The sequence below is a fragment of the Grammomys surdaster genome, unplaced genomic scaffold (genome assembly GCF_004785775.1).
Source record: "Grammomys surdaster isolate TR1022 unplaced genomic scaffold, NIH_TR_1.0 125889, whole genome shotgun sequence".
Classification (NCBI taxonomy): Eukaryota; Metazoa; Chordata; class Mammalia; order Rodentia; family Muridae; genus Grammomys; species Grammomys surdaster.
In genome coordinates, this window is record NW_021620714.1 from 3,632,316 (window position 1) to 3,659,879 (window position 27,564).

The 27,564-nt window shown below is 40.6% G+C and overlaps 1 protein-coding gene across 1 annotated transcript in view; it reads right to left on the reverse strand.

Moving 5' to 3' along the window:
- The window catches only part of Snx4 (sorting nexin 4), a 61,409-nt gene that overhangs the window by 24,953 nt on the left and 8,892 nt on the right, over positions 1-27,564 (reverse strand). The window contains exons 2-6 of the mRNA XM_028752283.1: positions 12,646-12,767; positions 10,312-10,447; positions 9,068-9,217; positions 8,155-8,202; positions 2,985-3,040 (exon numbers count right to left, since the gene is read on the reverse strand). Coding sequence (XP_028608116.1) covers positions 2,985-3,040; positions 8,155-8,202; positions 9,068-9,217; positions 10,312-10,447; positions 12,646-12,767 — 512 coding nt within the window. The remainder of the gene's footprint in view (positions 1-2,984; positions 3,041-8,154; positions 8,203-9,067; positions 9,218-10,311; positions 10,448-12,645; positions 12,768-27,564) is intronic.

A 27,564-nucleotide genomic window follows, 5' to 3' on the forward strand; every position in this document is an offset into this window, starting at 1 on the left:
GATAATATGAAAGGACCTAAGCAAATCATAATTAAATATTTACATTGTAGTTCTCCTTTAAAAGAAAGGTTATGATTTTATATATGATTTAATTGAAGTCAATGTTTTGTTTTTCACAAAAGAAAAGCTAGCAACTAAAGCCACAGTAAATTAAACTTCTTGGCAAGGTTATGATAGACACAAGATTAGAACTGTTTATTTATACAAAAACAAACAAACTAGTAGATTAAAAATAAAAACACGTGAGTTAAATAATCCAGCTGATTTATCCTCTCAATTGTGTTTTAATGGATTTAGTTTATTTGCAACATAACGTAAAGAGGCAGTAAGTGGCCACAAATGAACCTTAGTTGCATTTATACTGAGTACAAGGTAAAGGACATTTACAGAGCCCCTAAAGTAAAACAGAAGACACTTCTAGGTCTCTCTTCTCACTGCTTTTAACAGTTACATCCGAGACAAAATAAGCTTCTATGAAGCAAGTACTAGAAGCAGCATTTTAGTCATCTCTGAAACAATTATTCTGATTTTCTGGAATTTAGGAAAATAGAGTAAAACCTTTTTGTAATATGTACTATTTTAATAATAGTGTGATTATTTTAAATTATTATTAATCTGTTGAGCCAGTCAGACTCAGTACAGAGAATTTACATATTAAGATTCTATTAAAATAGAATTTATAACAAATAAATTTCCTTGCAACTCCATGTTAGGGTGACCCTTTTGTGCACTGTGTAAAGACTGTCTCATATTATTCAAATGCTGACTTCTGTGCTGGCAGAGAGTCTGAGTGCAGGCTGGACTGATGAGCATCACCTGCCTCTGTTTTGTAAACATTCTTTTCTATCACCTTCTGAGATTGGGTTAATAAAGAGCTGAACGGCCTATAGCAGGACAGGGAAGAAAGGTGGGATTCCAGGGAAGAGTTAGGAGTTCCAGGAAGGAATCTGAAGCAGAAGATTTGCCTGCCAGCAGCTGAGCCCCGTGGCAAAACTTAGATTAGAATCAAGGGGTTCATTAGGTTATAAAAGCCTAAGCTGAAACCAAGCTTTCACAATTAATAAAAAGTCTACTTATCATTATTGGGAAACTGGTGCATTATAGAAAGTCCAAACAGTTATGACCACACATTTATTTTATTTTATACTCTGATAATATTACTGGCCATATCCCATTTAAAATTCTAAAAACCTACAAACAATATGGATAAATAAAACTCAGTAATACAAATAACCCTGTAGAGCCACACACACACACACCCCAAAATGAAGAAATTCAATTGACAAGGTCTTTTTCATTATACTGATAAATATTTGATTAAAAAGAGCTAGTTAACAAAACATTAATATTAAAGTATCAATAACAATAATAGATCCTCTAATTAATATACAGCCACCAATGTCACAAACCTAGCTTGTTTCTTTTATAGTAATTTATAACTTTAGTTCTAACCTACAAAACACCCTTAACATTTATAAAAACCTCAATGGGAACTAAATGAAAGAGGACAATTTGAAAGGCTACCTTGTATCTGGTATGTCAGTACTGAAGAGGAGAAACTATGGTAATAGTAAAATAAAAAGTCCCTTGAGCTGGCGGGAGAGGATTCTAGGCCATCAATTAGTTACATCTATTCTGTGGCCCTCCAGCAGTTGACACACTCATTCACTCTGTGCAGTGTGCTACTGGGAGAGGTGGGGAATGAGAGCCTGGGAGGAAACGGGGTGTGTGTGTGGGTGTGTGTGGGTGTGCGCCCGCGCCTGTGTCTGCACCTGACGCTTGTGTTGCTGTAAACCTAAATGTTCTCTAAAAAAGAATGCAATAAACAAACAACAACAACAAAACAAAATGTGTGAGGTGTAGTGACACATACTAGTAATCCCAGCACACAGAAAGCATAGACAAGAGGGACACGAGTCTAGGCCACATGAGATCCTACATCAACACATCAAAATGGAGATTAATACGCTTGTACACACGCACACGCACACGCACGCATGCACACACACACACACAATTAAAAATAATAAAGAAAAAAACAGAGACAAAAGTTCAATGATTATCATTACCACTTCCTAATTTCCAAGACCCTAGAATATTCACTATATTTTATCTTCAAAATTTATGTTAAAATTTAAGAAGGGCTACAGATTTAATTTGGTGGCAGAGGGTCTGCCTAGCAAGCAAGAGGCCCTGGGTCTCATCCCCACAGTAAAACAGGGGCATTATTGTTAATAATTTCAGTTTGTAAGTTATAATCAGACATGACACATTATTAATTTAATAACTTCATTTAATAAGAATTTACCCTATAGAGAAATTAGTGCTGAAGGACTCACTAGAGAAGTCTAACCATTTCCTAAGCCTTAGGACATGAAGCTACAAACCAACTCTGTAAAAGCATGCTTCTTGCAAAGGAGGATGCAATGGCCCACACACCAGCTTCAGAAAGTGAGCAAACTAAATCTCTAGCATCTGTCTTGTCCTGAGGAGTCAGTCACATCTGCTAACAGCTAGCATCTAGGGCAGCAGTGCTCTCAAGAGCACTGGACAGATGATCGTGCAGTCAAGGACTTACATAACACAGCACATCGGGGCCCTTACATGTCTGATTTAGCCTCAGTTTTTTAGCATAAATACTAGACTGTTATTATATAGAAAAATAACAATTTTCTTAAACTGTACACATTTGACATACAATCACACAAGAAAAACTACAGGAAATAACTTCTCATTTTTCTGATATCTTCAGCACTTAATGAATCTTTCTAAAAGAAAAAGCAATGGTCTTATTTTCTAAAACTTCAGACACAATCTTACACCCAATTACAAAATCAGTTTTAGACTTTAAAAAGGTTTCACTAAATGTGAATTATTTAAAATATTTAGCAAATTAAGTGCATACATTCAGAAATGAAAAATTAAATAGACTGATAGGCATCATTCAAAACAACATTGCAAATGTTATTAAAGCAAAGTCTTACTTGTCTGGGTTTTTCACTCTGAATGTTGCATTAAGCGCTTTTAACCTGGAGTCTGCCTGGAAAAAATAATTGTTGACTTAATACAATTACATTACAGGATATAAAATTCAAACATTTTTACTTTTCCTTCAGAATTAAAGTACTCAAGTACCTTTTTAAAATATCACTTGTTGTAAGCACATTAAACATACTGAAGAATAGCTTAGTAATTCTTTTTGAGAAAACTACACAAGCATGTTTATAAATGAGAATGAATATTGTTCTATGAATGACAGCCTTCAGTGATTCCAAAGTACACCTGCAAACAGCCGTGTTCCAGTGATGACATCAGCTCTGCATGTGGTGAGTCACAGGACAAGTCTTACTCTTCTCTAAAGCCTTGTAAGAAAGGTAACGGTCTGCCTAGGTCAGCTGTGAACCTGCTGCCTCAGAACAAAGATCCTCTGAACCTAGTTCTCAGGTGGACTCCAAACCAACAGGCCTTCAGTTTTCTTATCATCATCAATGTCTCAGAAAAAAAAAAAAAAATGAAAATACCTAAAATAAAGTACTGCTCTGCTAAATAAAACAAACTAGACAGCATCACACTGCTAACAGCTAGTTCACCGTGTTGAAGCCTTCCCTTTCTGTGTTTGGTTTTGGCTTTTGAGACGGGGGCTCACGTAGCCCAGCTGCCTGCACTCCTGGCCCTCCTAGCTCTAGTTCCCTAGCACTAGGACTGCAGGTGTGAGGCGATGTGCCTGCCCGCCCTAGAAGACAGCACATCTTAACTTATTTCTAGATAAGTTCTCTAAGAAGAGACAGAGAGATAAACACTAAATAAGGATTTCATTTCATGAGATGTATATTTAACAAAATTAAATCCTAAATTATTACAAAAAATTGAGCCAAGAATGGTGTCACATGCCTACAGTCCTAGCACTTGGAAGGCAGAGTCAGGTAGACCTCTGTTTGTGTGAAGCCAGCCTTGTCGAGATAGTGAGTTCCAGAACAGAGCTACATGTTTCTGTCTCCAAAAACAGAAAGAAAGGAAGGAGAAGAAGGGAAGGAAGGAAGGGAGGAAGGGAGGGAGGGAGGGAGGGAGGGAGGGAACTAAATAACCTTTGTGCCTAAGGCACAGTGCTCATCAAAAAAGGTAGTCCAATTATAAATCAATTTCAAAATGTTGCTTGGTTTTTTTAAAAATCTCTACCCCCATGAAGACTTTACATTATTCCAATTTCCAACCTACAATTACAAATGCTCTCAATTAATAAACGGAGCAAACCAAAGCCACAGGACTCCCCCCATTCCCTAAGAAAACAGAAACAATGTGATAAATGTTTTTCCTGCAACACCAGAGCCCAAGGATCTGCCCAGCTATGAATACTGAGAATGCGTAAAGATTTACTCCTTTTATTCTATGTGTACAAGTGCTTTGCCTGTGTGTATGTATGTATATCACATGTGTGCCTGGTGCCCAGAGGCCAAAAGAAGACTAGAACTGGAGTTACAGATGGTTTCTGAGCAACCTCATGGGAGCCAGGAAAAGAACCCAGGTCTTCTGCAAAAGTATCAAGTGCTCTTAATAGCTAAGCTATCTCTTCAACCTCTTCAATCTTACTTTAAAATAATAAATAAGCTTATTTATTCATGTGTGGGGGTGTTTTGCCTACATGCGTGTCTAACATGTCTGTGTACCATGTACATGCCTGGTGATTGTGGAGGCCAGAGGAAGGTGCTGGATCTCCTGGGACTGGTTACAGAAAGATGTTTCTGGACTACCACTGGGTACTGACACTTGAACTTGGGTCCTCTGGGAGAACAGACAGTGCTCTTAACCAAGGGACATGTCTTCCTTCAGTCCCCCCAAAATCTCACACTTGTCTGTTTATTTTGGGGCAGGGTTTCTCTATATAGCCCAGGCTGTCCTTGAACTCAGACCTGTCTGCTTCTGCTTCCTGAGTGCTGGGATTAAAGGTATGCACCACCATGTCCACCTTGAAATCTCACTTTTTTTTTTTTACTTTGTTTTGTTTTGTTTTTTTGGTTTTTTGAGACAGAGTTTCTCTGTGTAGTCCTGGCTGTCCTGGAACTCACTCTGTAGACCAGGCTGGCGTCGAACTCAGAAATCTGCCTGCCTCTGCCTCCCAAGTGCTGGGATTAAAGGCATGAGCCACCACCGCCCGGCGCTGGAATATATTCTTAACAGACCAGTTAACTTCCACCAACCCAAAGACTAAGAATGTCATAAAAAAGCATCTGAAGCCTACAGCAACACTTTCCTGGCTTTTCTGTAACCTGTCTACCTGCTGTCCCACCAACATTTTACAAAAGGTACTAACGTATGACTATCTTTTGTTCTATGACTATAAAATTCATGCACCCTTCACAGCACAGCACATCATTCTAGACTACCTACTTCTGTGTTTCCAGGCCATGCTTGCTAACATTTGCCTCAGGATACTTTCTTATTCCTTCTTGAGAAAGAAATGTGTTTTGTGTTGCTAGCCACTATGCCTGGCTAACTCAACTTAAAGAAATTCTAGAAAAATGAATCCTGCTGTCTCATTAACAACGACCACAGTCATTTTCTTTTATGCTACTTACAACTCTTCAAATTATTTTTATTCAAATAATTTACCATCATTTACCACATTACACACTCCTTAAGAACATGTCAGTCACCATGCCCTGCATAGCACTTAGAGGAATGAGTACTCAAATTCTGTAGGCACCCAGAGTGTGGAATCTCAGACTAGCAAAGGTCCATGCCTTGTCTCTGATCCTCCAAGCAAGAAGAAGAATTCCAGATCCTTCTCGATCAGCCTCTGTCCATTTAAGACTGGGGCACACACAACATTGAGTGTTCTCATAACAAAGTTAACGGGATGTCTGCACTGAACTAGTTTCTGTGTTCTTTGCTCTGCTTCCACTGAATTATATACCATGAGTATTTACACGAATGCTCAAAACATGAAGGGGGCTTGAGAGGAACACTGTATTTCTAAAAGTATGGTAGTAAGCCATGTTATGTTCATTTGAACACTGCAGAATGCAATGTTGCCTAATCATAGCTTATATGATATATGACCTTCATAAAAATTAAATGTGACCTTATATGTATACACCTATCTATGTATGCACACAGCACTATATATGAATGCATGTGTATGTATTTATGTTGTGAGGCTGTCCAAAAGGATCCTACTTCCTTCATGGAAGACTTGAAACAAAAAGCATCCATAATAAAATAAGAATTAGAGCAAAATAAATGAGGTTCTGAAATATCTCCTACTTCTTTCAACATGTGGCTTTTTGAATTATTAATTCAATGTATTATATTAAGTATTACCTTTCAAATACTTTATTAAAGACTCAAGTTTTTAACCACAAGGTTATGAAAAAACAAAACATTACATAACTACTTTAAAAGCCACCTGAGCACACAATTTCAAGGCCCGTGTGAGCAGCACGTTCTGTAGTATCAGACAATGAGGGGCTTCCCCAACTCAGCAAATGTGAAACAAACCTGAGTGTAAGGACTGACAGAGAAGTACAGTGACTGATGGCTAAGTCAGTGACTAAATATCATGATATATAAAAGACTCACCCAAATTACTTGACTTTAGGCTTGTGTTTTACTTATTCACTTATAATATACCTTACAATAGTCCTTAGAAAACTTTTCCAAATATGAGTTTTTTTAAAAGTTTCAAATTATTTCCAATCCATCCCTAAACTAAATCACAATAGTTCCTCTAAGCACCACCAAGTGCTGGATTAACAATCAAGAAATTGGTATCTGCCAATAACATACTCAACTAGTAAGCGTCAGTTATAACAGAACCAGACACTTGATTACACTTCCTGTTTACTTGGTACTGAATTTCAAATGCCCACGTGCCAACACATGAGGCTCTAGGAGTTATTTATTTTTTCTTTGTTTGTTTATTGAGACTGAATTTCAAGTAACCAAGACTATCTTCAAACTATATAGCTCAGGATGACCTTCAACTTCTGATTTCTTCCGACTCCACCTCTCAAGGCATTTGGGGGTATTAAAAGGCACCAAGCCTGAGGTGTTTTTAAGTTACTGAACTTGTTTTTCTTGCCTGGTGCTTTTTTTTTTTTTTTTAAGTTTTTTTTAAAAACAGAGTCTTACTATGTAGCTCTGGCTGACTTGGAATTCATTAAGATCAGGCTGGCCTCAAACTCCTCCTACCTCTGCCTCCCACGTTGGAATCAAAGATGTGTGCCAGTACACCTGACTATCACTTATGATCTTATATTAAATACAGGTCCAGCATCTCTTATCTGAAATGCTTAGGACTTTACATTGTCTTCAAACTTTGACAGTTGAGTAGCCTTTAATGTAAAAATGCAATATACAAAATACTCCCAAAACTAAAGTTGAATGATACCACTAAAATGTTTTAAATTTGAAACATTTAGTACTTGAGAATATTTCAAATTTTCAATTTAGGAATATTCAATATTTTAAAAATTTGTGTTATGTTTGTCTACCCCACACACTTGATTAACACCAGAGAAATCTCTTTAAGTCGTGATACCTGTGCTAGCTGTCCCTCAGGAAAGTCTGAGAGCTCCACTTCTTCACTACTGAGCTTCTCCATCTTCAGGCCAACAGTCTCATTTCCAAACCCACTGCTAATGACTATGAGCCTGCGTCACTAACAGAGGCCATTTCACAACGACTCCCACCTACTTCAAACTGAGTACCACGTCTCATGCTCCAGAAGCACTACAAAGGTCTCACCCTTTAGCCTACCAAAGTTGGAAAAACCAAGCGTGGGTTTCCTAAGTATCTTGTCTCACAGGTAAGTAGACGTGGGAGTCAGAGAACAAGTGAAGTGGTCAGAGAGAATTTAAGGAAATGAAAATGTAGACATACTAGTATACTGTAAGAAAAATCTACAGACTGCATTTGTATTACTAATTTCAAGTATCTTCTGGTAGAATTAAGAAACTGCCAACTGCAGCCCAAACAGCACTAAATCAAAAAAACTACACAAATCAAAAGTGACCTGGGTGTTTCTTTGAAACCCTGCCAATGATATTAGATGGAAAGCTGATTCCCATCATTCGCTTGTCATCTCCAGTAAGTGCATGCTGCCATGCTGGGAACTGTAAAGAGACATGGAGAGTTAGCTCATATGAATATCCTTACCTTCAGCTGAAATCCAGTTTCATTCACAGTCTCCTTCCAGTTACCTTCCTAAAAGTCAAAGCAGTTTTAGAGATCATTACTGCAAAACCAAACAAGCAATACACAACATCCTGCATTAAATAAACTCAGTATCTATCATTCTGTTCTTAATTCAAGTGATATGGGAGAGGTTGAAAACATTCTCTTTACTTCAAAACTAAACGTACAATGCAGACTCCGATCATTTGAAAAAGCACATGTCCGAGATTTTAGACACTTAGCCTCTAAAATTAAAGATTACTTGTAAGTTTTCATTTAGGTAATTGTAACAAACATAAAGTCTTAGCATCCTTAAGTATAAAAATCTAGCTATGATGGGGCTGGAGAGATGGCTCAGTGGTTAGGAGCACATACTCTTTTTAGCAGAAGACCCAGGTTTAGTTCCCAATGCCCATACTGTAGGTTAGTGTACTTAACTCTAGTCCCCAGGGATCCAACCCTGCTTCTGACCTGCACACATGTTGTGCACACACACATGAAACTGAATAAGTAATTTTTTACAAGCTTAGCTATGGGCTGGTGCTATGGCTCAGTATCTAGGTAAAGCATTTGCCATGCAAGACTGGCAATATAAATTCAAATCCAAGAACCCAAGTAAAGGTAAAAGAGGCCAACTCTACAAAACTGTCCTCTGACCTCCACATGTGTGCCATGACAGGTGTGCCCTTCTCCATATCACACTCAAGAGAACACATGCACACTAATAATACATAAATTAATGACATAATCCAATAACTCAAATTTCAAACTAAACCACACAATAAACTGCCTATCAAAGCTGAGTCAAAAGAATTTCAAGGATTAGCATTTTATAATTTTTTAAAAGCCTATCTCTAATGAATATTTTTAAAAGACTAATTAAAAGAAAAAATACCTGTGTTAAAAACAAATAGAAGATTTTGTCTCTACAAAGGACAGGATGTGAAGCAACCCTCAAAAGGAAGTTTTCTAAGCCTATTCGTCGTCTCTCCACAAAGTCTGGATCCATGTTATCAGCAGAGAGTTTATGCCACACGAACTCTGCCTAGGTAAACAAAGCAACCATTAGGAATAGGCTCAGGCACAGGTACGTGTAGCTTTTACCCCGTCTTGGCAAGGATTAACATTTGGTGTGATGAAACATCAGGACCAAATCAACTTGGGAGGATAGTGTTTATTTGGCTTATACTTCCACATCAAAGGAAGTCAGGACAGGAACTCAAACAGGACAGGAACCTGAGGCAGGAGCTGATGCAGAGGCCAGGGAAGGTGCTGCTTACTGGCTTGCTCCTTATGGATTGCTCAGCCTGCTTTCTTCTACAACCCAGGACCACCAGCCCAGGGATGGCACCACCCACAATGGGCTGGGCCCTCCCTTCTCAATCCTACATCAGTCACTAATTAAGAAAATGTCCCACATGCTTGCTGACAGCTTGATCTTCTAGAAGCATTTTCTCAATTGAGGTTCCCTTCTCTCAAATTACACTAGCTTGTGTCAAGTTGATATAAAACTAGTCCACATACTCTCATAAAAGAAACTTCTCTTTACAACAGGAGACCATTAAAGAAAATCACAAGTGATCAAAACGCAGAGGGCAAGAGAGCCACGGTGCCTACGGCTCAGGGATCATCTGAGCCAGAAATGGAGGTCTGTTGGGAGACTGCATCTCTCAGGAGTGACAGAGAATATATACCTATGAACCTGACTGTCTAAATAAGACCCACACAAGGACAACACGAAGACACAGGCTAGCATGGAAGAGGAAAACCTTATGGGGCCTAAACCCTAGACAAAAACTGTGGGCAACTAATAAATGCTAAAAATGGGAGAAAGAGTCTTTCCCATGGAAAAGCCCAACTGGTTATCCAGTACCAAATGGTCAGCCTTGAAATCATATACATACAAATAACATTATACAGATTGAGCAAACTGTATCTATGTATTTAGGAGAAATATATATAGGAGGTAGAGGCAGGCGGATCTCTGAGTTTGAGGTCAGCCTGGTCTACAGAGAAAGTTCCAGGACAGCCAGGGCTACACAGAGAAACCCTGTATTGAAAAGCCAAAAACAAAGACAGAAAACAAATAAATGAATGGTTCGTTGCAGCCTTCTCAGCTCCTACTGCTGTCTGTCTTACCCGCTTTTCTGGGAGAGGTGGCACTACAACATGTGGGTAGTTCACTAAAAGGTAGTTTCTCAACAACTCGAACTCACTATACCGCCTCCACAGTGAGTCTGTGAGGACACTCTGACCATCAGCATGTTCAACTGACCTGAAACAAAACAAACAGCATTTCCATTACTTAGCAAACAGAACACACAACACCCCCTTGTTCAAAACCAGCCACACAATGAAGAACTTTCCATGTTTTCTTGCTTGGTCCTTACAACCCAGGGAAATAGGGATTCCCTGTCCCTTTTTACAGATGTGGATGCAGCTGTGCCAGATCCACCCAAGTCTCAAGCTCTCACCCTGGCTTTCCTTCTGTTATAGAAAACCTACCTGAACTTTTGAGAAAGAGTTATATTAGAAACATTCTAAAAGCCAAAGTATAATATTGACTTCATAACATTCATTACATAAAAGACATCTGTAACATTATTGCTACCACAAAGAAGGAATAGCATGGCAAAGACCAAGACACCACAAAACCTCAGTTCAGGATATGAATAAATCAAATAGATCTGACTGAGTACCAGGAGACATCCACAAGAGCAAACTTAGTCTGCTCTGAAAGGACAAGGAAGAAAACTCACACTTGTATCTCTTTTTTTTTTTTCTTTTAAAGAGCCGGCAGGCACCTCATGTTTTATCTACATAAAAGTCTAAGCTACAGTTGGGAGAAGATTAGGGTAAAAGAGTACAAAGGTTATATTAAGGCACTAAAGATTTTTGCTACCCTCAAGAATGCAGGAATTTGGTTGTTGTTTAAGGTGGGGTCTCACTATGTAGTTCTGGCTGGCCTGGAACTCACTATGTCAACCAGGCTAGCCTGGAACTCAAGAGATCCACCTGCCTCAGCCTAAGTGTAAAGATAAAAAGAGTGTGCCACCATGCCCAGCTGCAGAAATATTTGATGCACTATCAAGACCTCCTTTTTTTCAATTATTCACTTAACAATAACTTATTTGCCCTCTAAGAAATGCACACATAACCACAGTGTGCATTTGTCCATTAGGACAAAGTGACAGAGAAGCAAAATCAGTCTTGGAACAGTCATTTGAAAGGTGTTTCTAATTATGTCAGGCTCAGTACAAGAGCTGCTCATCTGTTTTTTTTAGTTTTTAGATGGGTTCTACCATGCTGGCCTAACTGGCCTCAAATGCCTAAATTTAAATGATCCTTCTATATGGGCAGGTAGTAAATCAGACCTTAGGTTAGTGAGAAAAAGAAAAGATACTAATTTTCCTGCCTTAGCCTCCTGAGTAACTAGATTTATACTACTGTTCAGACCTAGATGCCCTGGAACTCAGTGTAGACCAGGCTAGCCTCAAACCCACAGAGATCTACCTGCCTCTGCCTCCTGAGTGCTGGGATAAATGGCATGTGACACCTCGCTCAGCTACCAATGTCTTTTTTGAGAAGATTTACTTTATTATTAATCATGTGTGTCCTTGTGTGTATGCCATGTGAGTGCAGGTGTCCCCAGAGACCAAGGTACTAGGTTCCTGGGAGCTGGAGTTACAGGCAATGAGCTCTAGGTCCTGTGCAAGAGCAGTGTGTGCTCTCACCACTAACCCATCTGTCTAAGCCCTACGATGTTCTCGGCAATTACTGCTTGTTGTCGCTAATATTGTTTAGAGACAGGGTTTTACTACATAGCCCAGGATAGCCTTAAACTCCTGGTCCTCTTGCTCTTAGTGCTAATATTACAAGTGTGTACTACTAGCCTACACGTAAGCAGTAAATATATATACATGTATATGGCTGGGCATGATGGCACAAATACAGAAGGTGGATCTCTGTGAGTTCCAGGCCAGGCTGGTCTATACAGCAAATGTCAAGACAGTGAGGTCTACATAGAGACCCTGCCTCAAAAAAACAATAAATAAACAACAAAAAAAATCCAACAATAAATAAAACAAAGATATTAAGCTTATTATCAAGCCTATTAATTACATATTACTATGTAAAAAGACACTAAAAATATAATACAATATGAAATATAAAACACAATTTTAAATTTTCAACTTTAACATGAAATATTTAATTTTATCTTAACTTACAAGCAAATGTTATCATTGGGCTTGTCTTCCAAATTAGAAGAATTTAATAATGGTATAGTGTTTCCTAAGACATTGAAGCATCCCCACATGTTCTAAAAGACCAATTTCCATACTTGTATCTTGAAACAATGTCCTATCACAAGAGTGTACACCCCAAACTCTGAAGGACATTACAGCTGTTTACCCTCACTCTATTGAACTGTTATGCCTTTCCATCTAAATCAAGCCAAGCCTTGCAACCCACCGCGTCTCGATGAGGTAAGCAGTGTAAGTTTCTTGCATGTTCACGGCATTTCTTCCAGTTCTCTTCTCTGCTTCTGAAACACTGATTTCTATTTTCTTCAACCAAAAATTATTTCCCATCATCTGGACAAAAATAAATGGAATAATAAAAGCCCTTTAAGATGGTACTGATAGAATAACAGGGGGTGAATGTGATCAAATGACAGTATAACAAAACCCCATTATTTTATGCAATTAGTGTATGATAGTGAAAATGGTATTGGAAAACTTACAGCCATACTAATAATACCCAGTACTGGTGAGTGTTGATATTCAGACACGGGACAAACAGCTGAGGCACATCGTTTACATAATAAAGCAGATCTGACCTCCAGGTTACCCCTGCATCTCTTAGTCTCTGTTAGGAGGCACGGCTGGCAGATTCTGCCCTCTCCCCTGAACTTTCCCCAGAAACTCTTCCCTTTCTAATCCAGACATTTTGGTCTCTCCCCTCTCCCTGTATGGTCATGTTCTTTCTCTTTCCCCCACCACTCACGTCTCCCTTCCCACAGCAACATCCCTAGCCTCGTTCCCTGGGACCAGTGTACCTACCCTGAGAGCAGATTCCCAATAAACCTGTCTTTATATACTTTAATTTGGCCTGAATTGGCTCATTTCACCATTGGAGAATAACTTACCATCAAATATTTCAAGATGGTTTGTGGGCTGGGACAATAGCTCAATGGGTAAAGTGCTTGCCATGTAAGCATGAGGACCTGGGTTTGGATCTCAGGTCCCATGTGAGAGCTGGACGAGGCAGCATACATCTGTAACTCCAATGTTCCTTCCATGGAACAATGGGAGACAGTGACAGGAGAATTCCCAGAAGCTCATGGGCCAACTAGCCTGGCCTATGCAACAGGGAACTATCAGACCAAGGTTATCCTCTAACCTTCACACACATGCACCACAAGCACACAAAAATCCACTACTTGAGTTGCTATGGCTTACTAAATGACAACACCAAGTGGCAATATCTCTCTATCAACACACTGCAGCACATCAGCTTCTTGAGAGGTATTTTAATAGGTATCATACATTTAATGTGTAAGCAACCAAGAATAAATCTATACAGGAAAACATGTAAGAAAATGTCTTTAGATGGGGTGCAGCTAAGAGGTAGATTCCTGCTTAGCATGTATGAGGCTCTGAGTTCAAGTCTCATCACTGTAGAAACAGAGGATTCTGGGAAGACTATCTAGTAGATGATTACCAAGTACCAAACGTCTGCTAGCCCATCAACACAATACATGCATAGATACAGTCCACAGAAGTATGTGCAGAGGTCTGGCCTTCAGCTCAGTGATGGAACCCTTGTCTGACAAGCACAGCGTCCTAGGTTCCACCTTATCTTAGCTAGGTTACCTTTACTGCAATGAAAACCTCGACAAAAAAACATGTTGAAAGGGAAAAGGTATATTTTGCTTACGTTCCATATTAGAGTTCAACATCCAACCCCTATACACATACACATCTGTGCACAACCCTCTCTTAAAAAAAAAAAAAAAAAGCAGACTCCTTTGTGGAAAGGAAGCAGGGGAGGATATATTAGGAAAAAATATAAGGATACACATATAAAAAATGCCTGCCATAATGAAACCCATTATTTTTTCCATTTGTTAACCTTAAAATTAATACATAAAAAGAGATCGAAAACAAAAGAGCAGTTTCCTTTATTTCTACTAGAAGAACTGCAGGTCTATATAAAAAACAAAACAGGGGCTGGTGAGATGGCTCAGTGGTTAAGAGCACTGACTGCTCTTCCAGAGGTCATGAGTTCAAATCCCAGCAACCACATGGTGGCTAACAACCATCTGTAATGATATCTGATGCCCTCTTGTGGGGTGTCTGAAGACAGCTACAGTGTACTTACATATAATAAATAAATAAAAATTTAAAAAAAAAAAAAAAACATAAAACAAAAGAAGTGGTGGCTGAGCGCACGAACACACACACACAAAGATGCACAGACACACAGACACACACAGACACACAGACACACACACACACACACACACACACACTAAGGAAAGAGCTTGAATATACACAAACAAGGCAGATAAAGTGGAATTTGGTGGAACAACTGTGCTTTAAGCCTTTTTTTTCCTTGCTCAAATGTAGGGATGGGTTTGAATTTTAAAACCTGCTCAGATAATCATTAGGAACAGTCTATAAGGGAGAGAGAATATTGGTACAGTTATAAGATGTTTTTAAAGATTTATTTTTATTTTACATGTATATGTAAATGCCTACATGTATGTACACCATATATAGCCTGATGCCTGCAGGGGCCAGAAGAGGGCATCAGATTGTTGTACACATTGTTGTAAACCACTCAGTGTTGGTGCTGGGAACCTAACCCAGGTCCTCTGCAAGAGTACTCTTAACCACTGAGCCATCTTTCCAGACCTCAGAAGATTTTTTTTTTAAATATTATTTATTTAATGTATATGAGTACACTGTAGCTGTCTTCAGACACACCAGAAGAGGGCATCAGATCCCATTACAGATGGTTGTGAGGTACCATGTGGTTGCTGGGAATTGAACTCAGGACCTCTGGAAGAGCAGTGGGTGCTCTTAACCACTGAGCCATTTCTCCAGCCCGCTCAGAAGATTTTTAAAAAGCTACACAGGCTGATGGCTTCTGGTAGGGAGGTGGGTAAGAAATTTTCTTTCTTTCTTTCTTTTTTTTTTTTTTTTTTTTGGTTTTTCGAGACAGGGTTTCTCTGTGTAGCCCTGGCTGTCCTGGAGCTCACTCTGTAGACCAGGCTAGCCTTGAACTCTCGAACTCAGAAATCCGCCTGCCTCTGCCTCCCAAATGCTGGGATTAAAGGCGTGCCCCACCACCGCCCAGCCAAGAAATTTTCTTTAAGGGGCTGGCCATGGGGAGTTTGATGTAGTGAGAGTTTTGGTTTCTTTAAAAACCCAATCGTTACATGAATATGTTTTTGTTTTAATCCCAGGTGTAGGATATGTGGCTGCTTCAGTTTGTCCACTATTGTGGGTTGTCCTAATGCTGTTTGTATTCCGATGTTAATTCTGCTTCCTCAAGAGGAACTGCACCCGACCTGTAGTCAATCATGCACTCAGGTGATCTCATGTGAACCTTCTTCCCATTTTAACTGGTCAATAAAGACTAGAGCCTGTGATTGGGCAGTGGAAGGGAAAGGTGGGATGGGAGGTCTTTGAGAAGAGGGCAGGGAGAGGAGAATGAGAAGGGAGGAGAGAGGATGGAGGAGGAGGAAGAGGAGGAAGAGGGGGAGAGGGAGGGGAAAGAAGAGGAGGGAGAAGGGGGGAGAGGCGGTGGCCATGATGGAGCAGAACTAGGAGAAACCACAAGTAGCAAAGGGTCTTATAGCTGGGGAATAAGTTAGTATAGTGTAAGATCTGCCCAATCTAGGCATATAGCTTATCATTATACTAACTGGATTGAGACAGTCCACAGCCATTATCTATGATTGTTTCATGCTCTAGAATGTTGTGATTTTTGCCAGCTGCAGATAGTTTAATTCTGGGGACTCTCCAGAGGGTATCCATTTGAGAGCCCTAAGAGGGCCTGTGGTAGCTGTTGCTCCCCTTGCTGCTGTCCCCTCCCCCTGGTTGCTGGTTCCTCCTGGTTGCATTTGCTATTGCTGGTTTGCTGGACTGCTGGATATTCTGACAACAAAGAATAGACTTGCCCCAAGGAACTCAACAACCCTAATCAGCAGGAAGTAGCCTACAGAGGCTATGCCCCCCCTTTCCCTCCAACCTTTCTCACCTACCTAGTGTCGGAGTGTTAGAAGAAGTTAGGGTGGAGTAAGGGCTGGAAGGACGGTAGAGATAAGAACACAATAAAGTAGACAAACCCACGCCAGCACTTCAGTGAGTGAGTACATGGACAACACAGATTAGGCTTTTTTTTTCTTCTTTCTGTTTGTGGGGATCACAAGGGTGGGGGCGAACCTGGGAGGACTGAGAAGTGAGTGTACTTGGGGTTCATGATATGAAGTTCCAATAATCAACAGAAATATTATAGGGGAAAAGCTACACAGGCTGTGGTGATGACTCAGTAAAGTGCTTGCTTGCTACTGATGCATAAGAACCTAGGTTTGGGTACCCAGTACTCAGAAGAAAAGCCAAGCAAAGTGCTGCACTCTTTTAATTCTAGCACTGGGGAGGAGGAGGTGGGAGGATCTCCATGGTTTGCTAGCAAACCAGCCTAGTTCAATCAGCTAGCTAGCTCCAGGTTAGTTAGAGATATCGGCCCCCCAAAACAAGGTAGAAAATGATTCAGGAAGATATCCAATGTCAAAATCTAGTACCTACAGAAGTCCATATACACATGAACACACAAAATACTACAGTAAAAGCTAGAGTTACATTACACAGAGAAAATTAAAGCTATGCATGACAGTACTAAAAGTGGAATCAATGACGAAAAACATAATATACGTAGGAAGTATGCCCAGGAAAAATTCGAAGTGATATATATTTATATATACAAGAGAAAATAAGAGCCAGAAAGAAGCCCTTCAGCCAAAAGAAAGCTCAAGAAATTACCTAAGATAAGCTAGTAAACACCAGGATGATGAAAGCCACACTGGCTGAGATACCCATACAGCTGTTGTCGTACAGTCAAACAATTTGATTTAACACCATCTGCACCAGTGAAAACTCTTTGAAATTTGAAAGTACACACTGATAAAGCAAATTACCTTCTCAGCCCAAAAGATAATGCATTAATCATGATTTTAGTCTGTCATACTATCCAGTTAGAATAAACATAAAATTTTTAAAAAGCACTAAGTTCAAGAATAATAAAGCTGTTGGGCAGCGCTGGTGCACACTTTTAATCTCAGCACTCAGAAGGCAGAGGCAGGTGGCTGTCTGGCTAGGCTGATCTACACATCAAGTTTCAGACCATCCAGAGATAATACAGTGAGACTCTGTCTCAAAGATAGTAAAGGATAAAAATAATAAAAGACTATTATCAAAAGAGAAAATCAAGAGTGGCTGGAGAGAAGGTTCAGTATTTAAGAATACTGGTTATGCCGGGCAGTGGTGGCACACACCTTTAATCCCAGCACTTGGGAGGCAGAGGCAGACGGATTTCTGAGTTTGAGAGTTCGAGGCTAGCCTGGTCTACAGAGTGAGTTCCAGGACAGCCAGGGCTACACAGAGAAACCCTGTCTCAAAAAACAAAAACAAAAAAACAAAAAACAAACAAACAAAAAAGCAAGCAAAGAATACTGGTTATTCTTCCAAAAGACTAGATTCAATTCCCAGCTCCCACATGGTAGCTCACAACCATCTGTAACTCCAGTTCCAGGAGATCCAGGATTCTCTTCTAGGCACATACATGGTGCAGACATAAATGCAGGTAAAACACTCATGTTAGTGTGTAAGTGCTTGGAAAAGACAGAAGCTAAATCATCAGTTCAGTTTAAAACTTTTTTCCCATGAATTGAAAAAAAACTCAAAGGCTTCAAACAGAAAGGATTATGGTCAATACACAATAAATTAGAAAATTTAAACAATTCAGCATAAGAAAAAAACACTCTAACAAGATTCAAGTAACATAAAGTGTTGGCATTTTGTCTAGGCTCTGCCCTGCAGTTACCTGGCAATAACCAGGTGTACATGATTCACTATAAAAGGGGCTACTTGCCCCCTCCTCTCTCTCTTGTTCTCTTGCTCCTGCTCCCCCCCTCTCCACATGCTCATGGCTGGCCTCTACTGCCACACACACACACACACACCCGCCTTTCTCTCGGCTTCCCTCCCCATGCCCTGAATAAACTCTATATTATACTGTGACTGGTACCTCAGGGGGAAGGGATGCCCCAGCAAGGGCCCGCAGAGGCACCCCTTTTCCCTACACCTTACCTCGCTCACCTCCACCAAACATAATCCTAGCTTCTCTATCTTTTTTATAAAACACAACATAAAGAAATAAAGCCCCTGCCAAAAAAAAAAATGAAAAGCAGATTTACTTTAGCACCTCAATAAACCCCAGATGATAGCAGGAAATGTAAATTGTTCCTTCTAAAGCAAAATATTCTGAAGAAACTGATGAACTGTTCCTAAACTCCATATAAAACGCAGAAGACTCACTCAGAATAATGAAAACTACTTTGAAACAGAACTATTCTACGAAGTTCCCGAAGAAGCTAGAGTAACCCAGACAGTGTAGAACTGGAGTAAGGACAGACACACAGACAGAAATAAACCTTATATCCAAAGTCAGTGATAGGTTATTTCTCCACCACCACCAGTGAAATGAACCAATTCAAACCAGATTAGATTATATTAAGGGCAGATTAGATTAGATTAAAGCCAGATTTGATTATATTAAGGGCAGATTTATTGGAAAGTTGCTCTTAGGTGGGCGAGTTCACTGGTCCCAAGGACAGAGGCCAGGGAAGTAGCCTTGGGAAAGGGGGTGGGGAGGAGGAAGAGAAAGAGAGAGAGAGAATGAGCAAACTGTCTGGATTATTTATATAGGGAAGAGCCTCTTGGGGAAAGGTGGCCCAGCCCTTGGGCTGGGAATTTCAAATTTTGGGGCAAGGCATGCCAGGTAGGAATTAAGGATGCTGGGAGAACCCGGAGACCAGGTCTGCTTTAGTATGTAAAATATGTACCTCAGACCCTTGTCTAAAACCAGTCGATTTTAGCAAATGCACCAAGGTAAGTCAATAAGTAAAGGACAAAATATCAACAAGGTGGCCAGTGAGGGGGGAGGGAGGTGGTGGGTGGAGCTTTTCCTTACACTGTGAACAGACAGGTAAGTTAAAATGGTTCCTACACATATATCTAAAAAGCGAAAACTAAAATTTCCAGAAAACATAGAATGAAACCCTTGTTATCTATCTTGGGTAAGAAGAGACTTCTTAAATACAAACTCAAAAGCACAATTAAGGACCAGGTGTTGTGGCCCACGCCCTAATGCCATCACTCCGCAGAGGCAGAGAGAGGCAGAGAGAGGCAGAAGAGGGGCAGAGAGAGGCAGAGAGGGGCAGAGAGAGGCAGAGAGAGGCAGAGAAGCAGAGGCAGAAGGATCTCTTGAATTTGAGGCCAGCTTAATCTACATAGTAAGTCCCGAGTCAGTCAAGGTTGCATAGTAAGATCCTAAACAAACAAAAAGAAGCAAACCTAACCAACCAAAAACAAAACACACACAATACAGGGAGGGAAAGAGTGAGATTAAAAGAGTCTATTCTTCACAAGACACCACTAAGATAAAGAAATGAAAGTATCTCTTGGAACTGGGTCAAATAATAACTAAATCATATCTAGAATATACAAGTACCACTTAGGACTGAAAAATAAGCAATTAAAATCATGATATTGATATTGTGGCATGTGGAGGTACTCCTAGCACCCAGAGTCAGAGGCAGGAAGACCATGAGTTTTGAGTCCAGTCTAGCACACACACAAATAAAAAATGGTAGCCTGGGCTATGCGACAAGCTAAATTTAAAAAAAGAAGAAGAAAAAAATCCACATTACAATCAACAGTGTAGATATAATCAAATCTAGACAATGCCATGTGTTGATGATGATTAGAAGAATGGTGGGTGGTCTGAATGAAAAGGGCCCCTATGGGCTCATATGTGCTTGGTCCCAGTTGATAGAACTGAAAAGAAAGGATTGGGTGTGGCCTTCTTGCCCATGATGCTCATGGGTTCATCCTCTGAAACAGTAGGCCTCAATAAACTCTTTCTTCTATAAGTTGCTGTCTTAGTTAGGGTTACTATTGCTGTGATGAGACACCATGGACCAAAGTATGTTGGAAGAAAAGGGTTTCTTTGGCTTACATTTCCAAATCCATAGTCCATAAATGCACTGAAGGAAGCCAGGACAAGAACTCAAGCAGGACAGAAACCTAGAGTCAGGAGCTGAGGCAGAGGCCATGGAGGAGTGCTGGTTACTGGCTTGCTCCTCACGGTTTGCTCTGCCTTCTTTCTTATAGTCCAGGGATGGCCTCAACCACAATGGGCTGGACCCTCCCCGCCTCAATCACTGATTAAGAAAATGCCCTACAATGACAGTACAATGACAGGAGAGGCAGAGGCAGGTGGACCTCTGAGTTCGAGGCCAGCCTAGTGTACAAATTGAATTCTAAGACAGACAGGACTACACAGAGAAACCCTGTCTTGACAAAATAAAAAAGAAAGAAAAAAAGCCCTACATGCTTGTCTCTAGCCAGGTACTATGGAGGCATTTTCTCAGTCGAGGCTCCTCCTCTCTGATGAGTCTAGTTTGTGTCAAATGACATAAAGCTAGCCAGCATAACTGCCTTGGTCATGGTGTATCATCACAGCAATAGAAAAATAACTGAGATAACAAGGAACCATCACACAATTGGCAGTGAAAATGTTAAAAAGAAAACAGTACCAGTATCTTAGAAAATTAAACGTGGGTAGCTCCTGCCTTTTAATCACAACACCCAGAATAATTCTATGGATGCATTCTTTAGAGCTATCATAAATTTCTAGGTCTGCTTACAAACAGTTAAATACAAAGTTGCCACATGATTGACAATTACATTCCTATATATCTGCTCAAGGGAACATTTATCTAGACAAAATTCTTAACAGCTAAAATCCAGAACAAACAATGTCCACAAAATAATGAATAAACAAAACACGAAATAGCCAAAAATTCAATTTATTCAGTAAGAAGGAATGCATACTATAACAAGGATCAACCTCAAAAGTATTCTAAGTATGTAATAAAAACGCCCCCCCCCCAAAAAAAGGGCCACCAAACAGGCCCAAGGCATCAAAAACTCTGAGGCTCATAGACTTCCAGAAAGCCAATACCCACCATACACCTGGAGCCCAGAGGTCACAAAATCCGTCTGACTTATCACCCAAGGTTTGGAAAAGTAATTTCCCCCAAAAGCAATTTCAGGGTCTGACTTTACCCTCACTCCCATCCCACTCTGGACCACAAAACTTTTTCTCAGACCCTGCATGGCATGTTCTCCTACACCTCGGGTTTGGAGGTGCCAAGCTGTTGTGAGCCCTCCTGTAAGGTAGTAGTCTACCATGACTGATAGCTCCTGAAGCCTGGTGCAAAATGAAGGGCTCCCTTTTGGGGGGGGGTGCAGGGGGGCTTCCTCTTCTCCACCTGACCTTATCTGAGAAGCCCAACTCCCACATCCTCTACCTGAGGAATGTCACATAATCCTTGATGAAATTACAGGTTCAATTTTCTCTCTCCCTGTAAGAACCTGCCAGGCAGCACCTGGAATCCCTCTAAATGAGGCATTCCCAGTACCTTAAGCCTCAACTAATGATGTACATTCACCTGAAAACCCCTTCCACTCTCCAAGGTCTGTATAGCCCTTGTTCACCCCAAATAAAGTGCACAAGCTGACTGTCTAAGAGAGCTGTAACACTAAAATCCTCAGAGAAGGCCTCACCCCACCCCTACCCCAGGCACTCCCTGCCTTCTCTGGGGTCTGCCTCATTCTTTCCAGCCAGGCATGCAGTGGTGCCTGGACACACTGAGGGAAGAAGAGGAATGCAGAACCACAAAGCTCTCAGATCAATAAAAGTCTGCTTTTGTTTGAGGGCAAATCCAAGTCTTTTTCTTTTTCCTCTGCTGACTTACTTCTTACATGTTAAGAAGCAAGACTCAAACAACAGCAGTGAATGACGTTATTTATGACGAGGGTAGGAAGGGGGGACAATCACACACTAAGGGGAGGAGGGAACTTGGGATGACGGATGTGTTCTAAAACCAGGTTATGAAAATGGTTGTACAATTCTGCTAACAAACTTTAAAAAAAAAATCACTGAATTATAACACGATTCTCCATCAACATAATAAGCCTGATTAAAAGTATAAAAAGCAGTTTTATTTGGGGATGGCTCCTGGGAGAGTTCACTAGTCTCAAGGGACAAGGTGAGAAGTCACCACGTAGCCAAGGAGACAGAGAAGGATCAAACTCAGGCCATCAGACACTGCAGCAAGCGCTTTTACCAGCTAAGACATCTCACTTGCCTACAAATTATACCCCAAAATGATGATTTTAAAAAAGAAAAAAAGTTCCGTGAAGCTATACTGCCAAGTAAATTACATAAAGTTCAATAAGAAACAAGATATATGTCTCCATCAAAGTGCACACAGGAAAAGGGTAAAATAACTATAGGGCACTCGCGCAGACAGCTGGGTGGGAGGGGGTACACACCTGTAATCCCAGCTAGGGAGGCTGAGAAGAATCAACAGTATAAGGCAAGCTTGGCTATGTCAGTGCTCATATGTGTGTACTTGCTCACTCACCCTCCCTCTCTCTCTCTCCCTCTCTCTCTTTCTCTCTCTAAGATCATATGCAAAGTTAAAAAGAAATGTGTTCAGATGACTATGAACACGGAACATGCCGAGGAGCACCCAGCCATTTTTGCTAAAGAACATCCAATCAGCAATTTAATAATCATACAGAGAAGACAGACACAAACTGAGGGAGATTCTACAAACATTCTTACCATTTACAAAATTTAAAACTGCAAAAGTAAAAACTAAGTGATTTTTTTTCAGACTAGAAGAAACCGAGGGACAACACTAATGGGTAAGCAGAGCTGCACTGCACCTGTTTTGAAGAGCACTCCTGACACACCTGGCACATCACTGACAATGACAGTGCACACTTAGCAGTGTCACTCCCCTAACTCTGCTGTCAGTACTGTGGCTACACAGAACACTGTCCTTGCTTGTCGTGAAATACTCTTGGACAAGAGATGAAGCAACAGCATGCTGGCAAACTGATCTCAAATAGTTTCTGGAAAAAAGCTCTTCAGTCTGCTTACATTATGGTTTGAATATGCAATGTTGTGCCCCCCCTCTCCCCTTATCCCCCACCTACATTGTATTGACTACTCAAGTCCCCTGCTGGTAGAATAACTCTGGGAATCTGTTAAAACCTTAGGAGGAACAACCTGTATGGAGGAATTAGGTCACTGGGGCAGTGTCTTTGAAGTGGCTCCTTTGGCTCCTCCCTGCCCTTATGAAGTGGACAGTCTCCTTCACGTACTCTAGCCCCTAGGAAATTCTGCCTCCAAGAATTTGAATGGAGCCAAGCATTCAGGTACACCAGGAAGCCATGACCAATCCTCAAGTTGTTTGTCAGGTACTTGGTTGCCATGACACAAGTACAAATTATAAATTTGAGGTTTCAAAATGCAAAAACTTTTCTGAGACAAAGTCTCACTTTGTTCTAAGCTGGCTTGAAACTCATGATGAGGTCCAGGATGGCCTTGAACTATTGGCATAAGCCACCATACTCTAATTCAAAACATGTTTTAAAGAATTATTTATTTAATGTATATGAGTACACTGTAGCTGTCTTCAGACAGACCAGAAGAGAGCATCAGATTCCTTTATAGATGGCTGTGAGCCACCATGTGGCTGCTGGGAATTCTGGAAGAGCAGTCAGTGCTCTTAACTGCTGAGCCATCTCACCAGCCCTCAAACAATTTTAAATGGTCATACACAACAAATTTTGTTTCAATTATGTCTCAGGAAAGTAAAAAAAAAAAATACACAGCTTCCAAATCATTACAGAGTATAATTCGAATGACATCTCCCATTTTAGTCTGTTGTGGACAAAACCCTAAACAAAACTCTAAATTGCAAAGCATTAAATATGGCAGAATAAAATTAAAAATATTCAGTTAAGGCACAGAAATACTTCAAACTCCCTATGTGTGGTGGTTTGGATGAGAATGGACCCACAGGCTTATCTAAGTGGTCCCTGGTTGGTGGAACAGCTTGGGAAGATTCATTAGATATGGCTTTGTTGGAGGAGAGGGTTGGGGGCTGGCTTTGAGGATTCAAAAGCTGATGACAGGGCTGGAGAGATGGCTCAGTGGTTAAGAGCATTGACTGCTCTTCGGGAGGTCCTGAGTTTAATTCCCAGCAACAACATGGTGGCTCACAACCCTTCTGGTATGTCTGAAGAGAGTGAGCATGTACTCATATACATAAAATAAATAAACCTTAAGAAAAAAAAAACATAAATGAAATAAATACATTAAACATTTTTTACATTATATTATGTGTACGAGTATTTTGCCTTTATGTACTGTCTTAGTTTGGGTTTTATGGAGGTGAAGAGACACCGTGTCCAAGGCAACTCTTACAAAGAACACCATTTAACTGGGGCAGTTTCAGAGGTCCATTATCACCATGGTGGAAAGCATCACAGCATCTAGTGCTGGAGAAGGAGCTGAGAGTTCTACATCTTGATCCAAAGCCAGCAGGGAATGCAGAGGGAGACTGTATGTCACACTGGATGTTGCTTGAGCATGTATGATCTCAAAGACACCCCATAATAACAAACTTCTTCCAACAAGGCCACACCTCCTAATAGTGCTACTCTTCAAGGACCAACCATTAAAACACACTAGTCTACGGAAGCCACACCTACTCAAACCACCACATATGTGTATGTGAGCCACATACATGCCTGGTGTCTGAGGAGGTCAGATGAGAGCATCCAATGCTTTGGTGCTGGAGTTAGAGATAGTAATGAGTGACCATGTAGGTATTGGGAATTGAACCCACGTACTCTGGAAGAGCAGGAAGTGCTCCTAAACATTGAGCCAACTCTCCAACCCCTAAAATTTTTTGCTTGTTGATTTTGTTTTGTTTTCGAGACAGAATTTCTCTGTGTAACTCTAGGCTGTCCTGGAACTTGCTCTGGTCAGGTTGGCCTTGAACTCAGAAATGCACATGCCTCTGCCTCCTAAGTGCTGGGATTAAAGGAATGCACTACCACTGCCTGGCAGTGCAGAGCCTTGCTTGTAGTAAGTAGGTTCATACTCTTATAAAGACCCCATAATTCCTTTCTGCTTCCCACCATGTGGGGACCATTCATGTGAGAACCATGGAAGAGCAGTCTACAATGAGCCGACAAGTAGGTCTCCACCTGGAGCTCAAACTGCCACTGCTCTGACACTGGCTTTCCCAGACTCCAAGACCATAACACATTTCTATTGGTTAGAGGCAACAAAAGCTAGAATTTTGTTAGAGCAAATCACACAAACTAATTCTGAGCCTATCTCATAATGATCTTGAAATCATTTAGGGAACTAAGGTGTGGTGGTTTGAACAGGTATAACCCAGCCCCCCAATAGACTCATGTGTTTGAATGTTTGGCCCATTGGAAATGGAACTAACAAATTACTAAGCACAACTTAACAACTACCCAGCCAAATGTTTATTCCTATATGCAGGATGTTACAAAGACTGCTGTTTGGGGAAGTATTTATGGTAAGATTAGTTAAAAATTATTTAAGGTCAGGCTAGAGAGATGACTCTGTAGTTAAGAACACTTGCTGCTCTTCCACAGGAACTGAGTTCCATTCCCCAAACCTATGTTAAGTATCAGGCAGCTCACAACTACCTGTAACTACAGCTCCATGGATGTGACACCCTCTTCTGGACTCCTTGGACACCTGCATTCAAATGTATGTACTTCCACACAGGCACACACATACATAAAAATATAAATATATATATAAAGACAAATCTTTTAAAAAAGTCTTTCATAAAAGTATTACAGTGACTGCCAAGGATGGTGGCGCACGCCTTTAATCCCAGAATTGGGGGCAGAGACAGGTAGATCTCTGAGTTTGGGGCCAGCCTGGTCTACAGGTGAGTTCCAGGATATCCAGGACTAGAAACACATACACACACATACACACAAACACACACACACACCAAGAAGAAAAGAAAGGACAAGGGGAAAAAAAAGTATTAGAAAATTCAGCATGAAATCCAGCATATTGTTTCTAATATTATTATATTGTTATTTAAAATTTATTTATGTATTTTATGTACACACATGCTTTGTTTGCATGTACTTAGGAAGAGAGGGCCTTGGATACCACTATGGCCATTTGTAAGAAACCATGTAGGTTCTGGGAACTGAACTTGGGATCCTCTGGAAGAATGGCCAGTGCTCTAAACCACTGAGCCCTTTCTACAACCCCATTATATTATTCTAATCATTCCTATTATGACTCTTAAAATATTTACTTATGTAAATGTGTGTGAAGTGGAAATTTCTGCTTCCTTTGGGGATTCAGTTATGTCATGTGATGTTTCGTTAAAGCAGACACATATGAAAGGATGTTTTGCTGAAGTGGACACAGGTGAGAGGATGTTTTACTGAAGCAGACACCTGAGACAGAGGACAAGTGATGTTTAGGAAGAATATAAACATAATCAGACAGAGGGACAAGTTCTTGCACTGGTTCTCCTTGCACCAACTCGCTGAACTTCACTTGTCGTGACTTTATAGAGAGTAACTCACCAAAAACCTTGTGATAGTCTAGAAGGCTGCTGCTTGCTGCTTCAGCAGGCTCGTGCTGATTTTGTGGAGCCTTAATGTTTCTTCTGGATCAACACACTGCTACTGATTCGTGTTTGATGCTTTAGACTGGACTGCTTCTATCCTGACCACAAAGACTGGGATCTCTCCAAAGAACTACTTCTAAACAGGTCCACAACCCCTGTTTCCTATTAACCTTTCTTTTCCCCTACCTCTGATACGTGGGGTAGAAGGGAGGTTGAGCCGGGCGGTGGTGGTGCACGCCTTTAATCCCAGCACTTGGGAGGCAGGGGCAGGCAGATTTCTGAGTTCAAGGCCAACCTGGTCTACAGAGTGAGTTCCAGGATAGCCAAGGCTATACAGAGAAACCCTGCCTCAAAAAACCAAAAAAAAAAAAAAAAAAAGAAGGGGGGTTGAAGCATTTAAGAATCTTTATTAAAGTAGGTTTGGGGGGCTGGAGAGATGGTTTAGCAGTTAAGAGCACTAATTGCTCTTCCAAAGATCCTGAGTTCAACTCCCAGCAACTACCTGGTGGCTCACAACCATCTGTAATGAG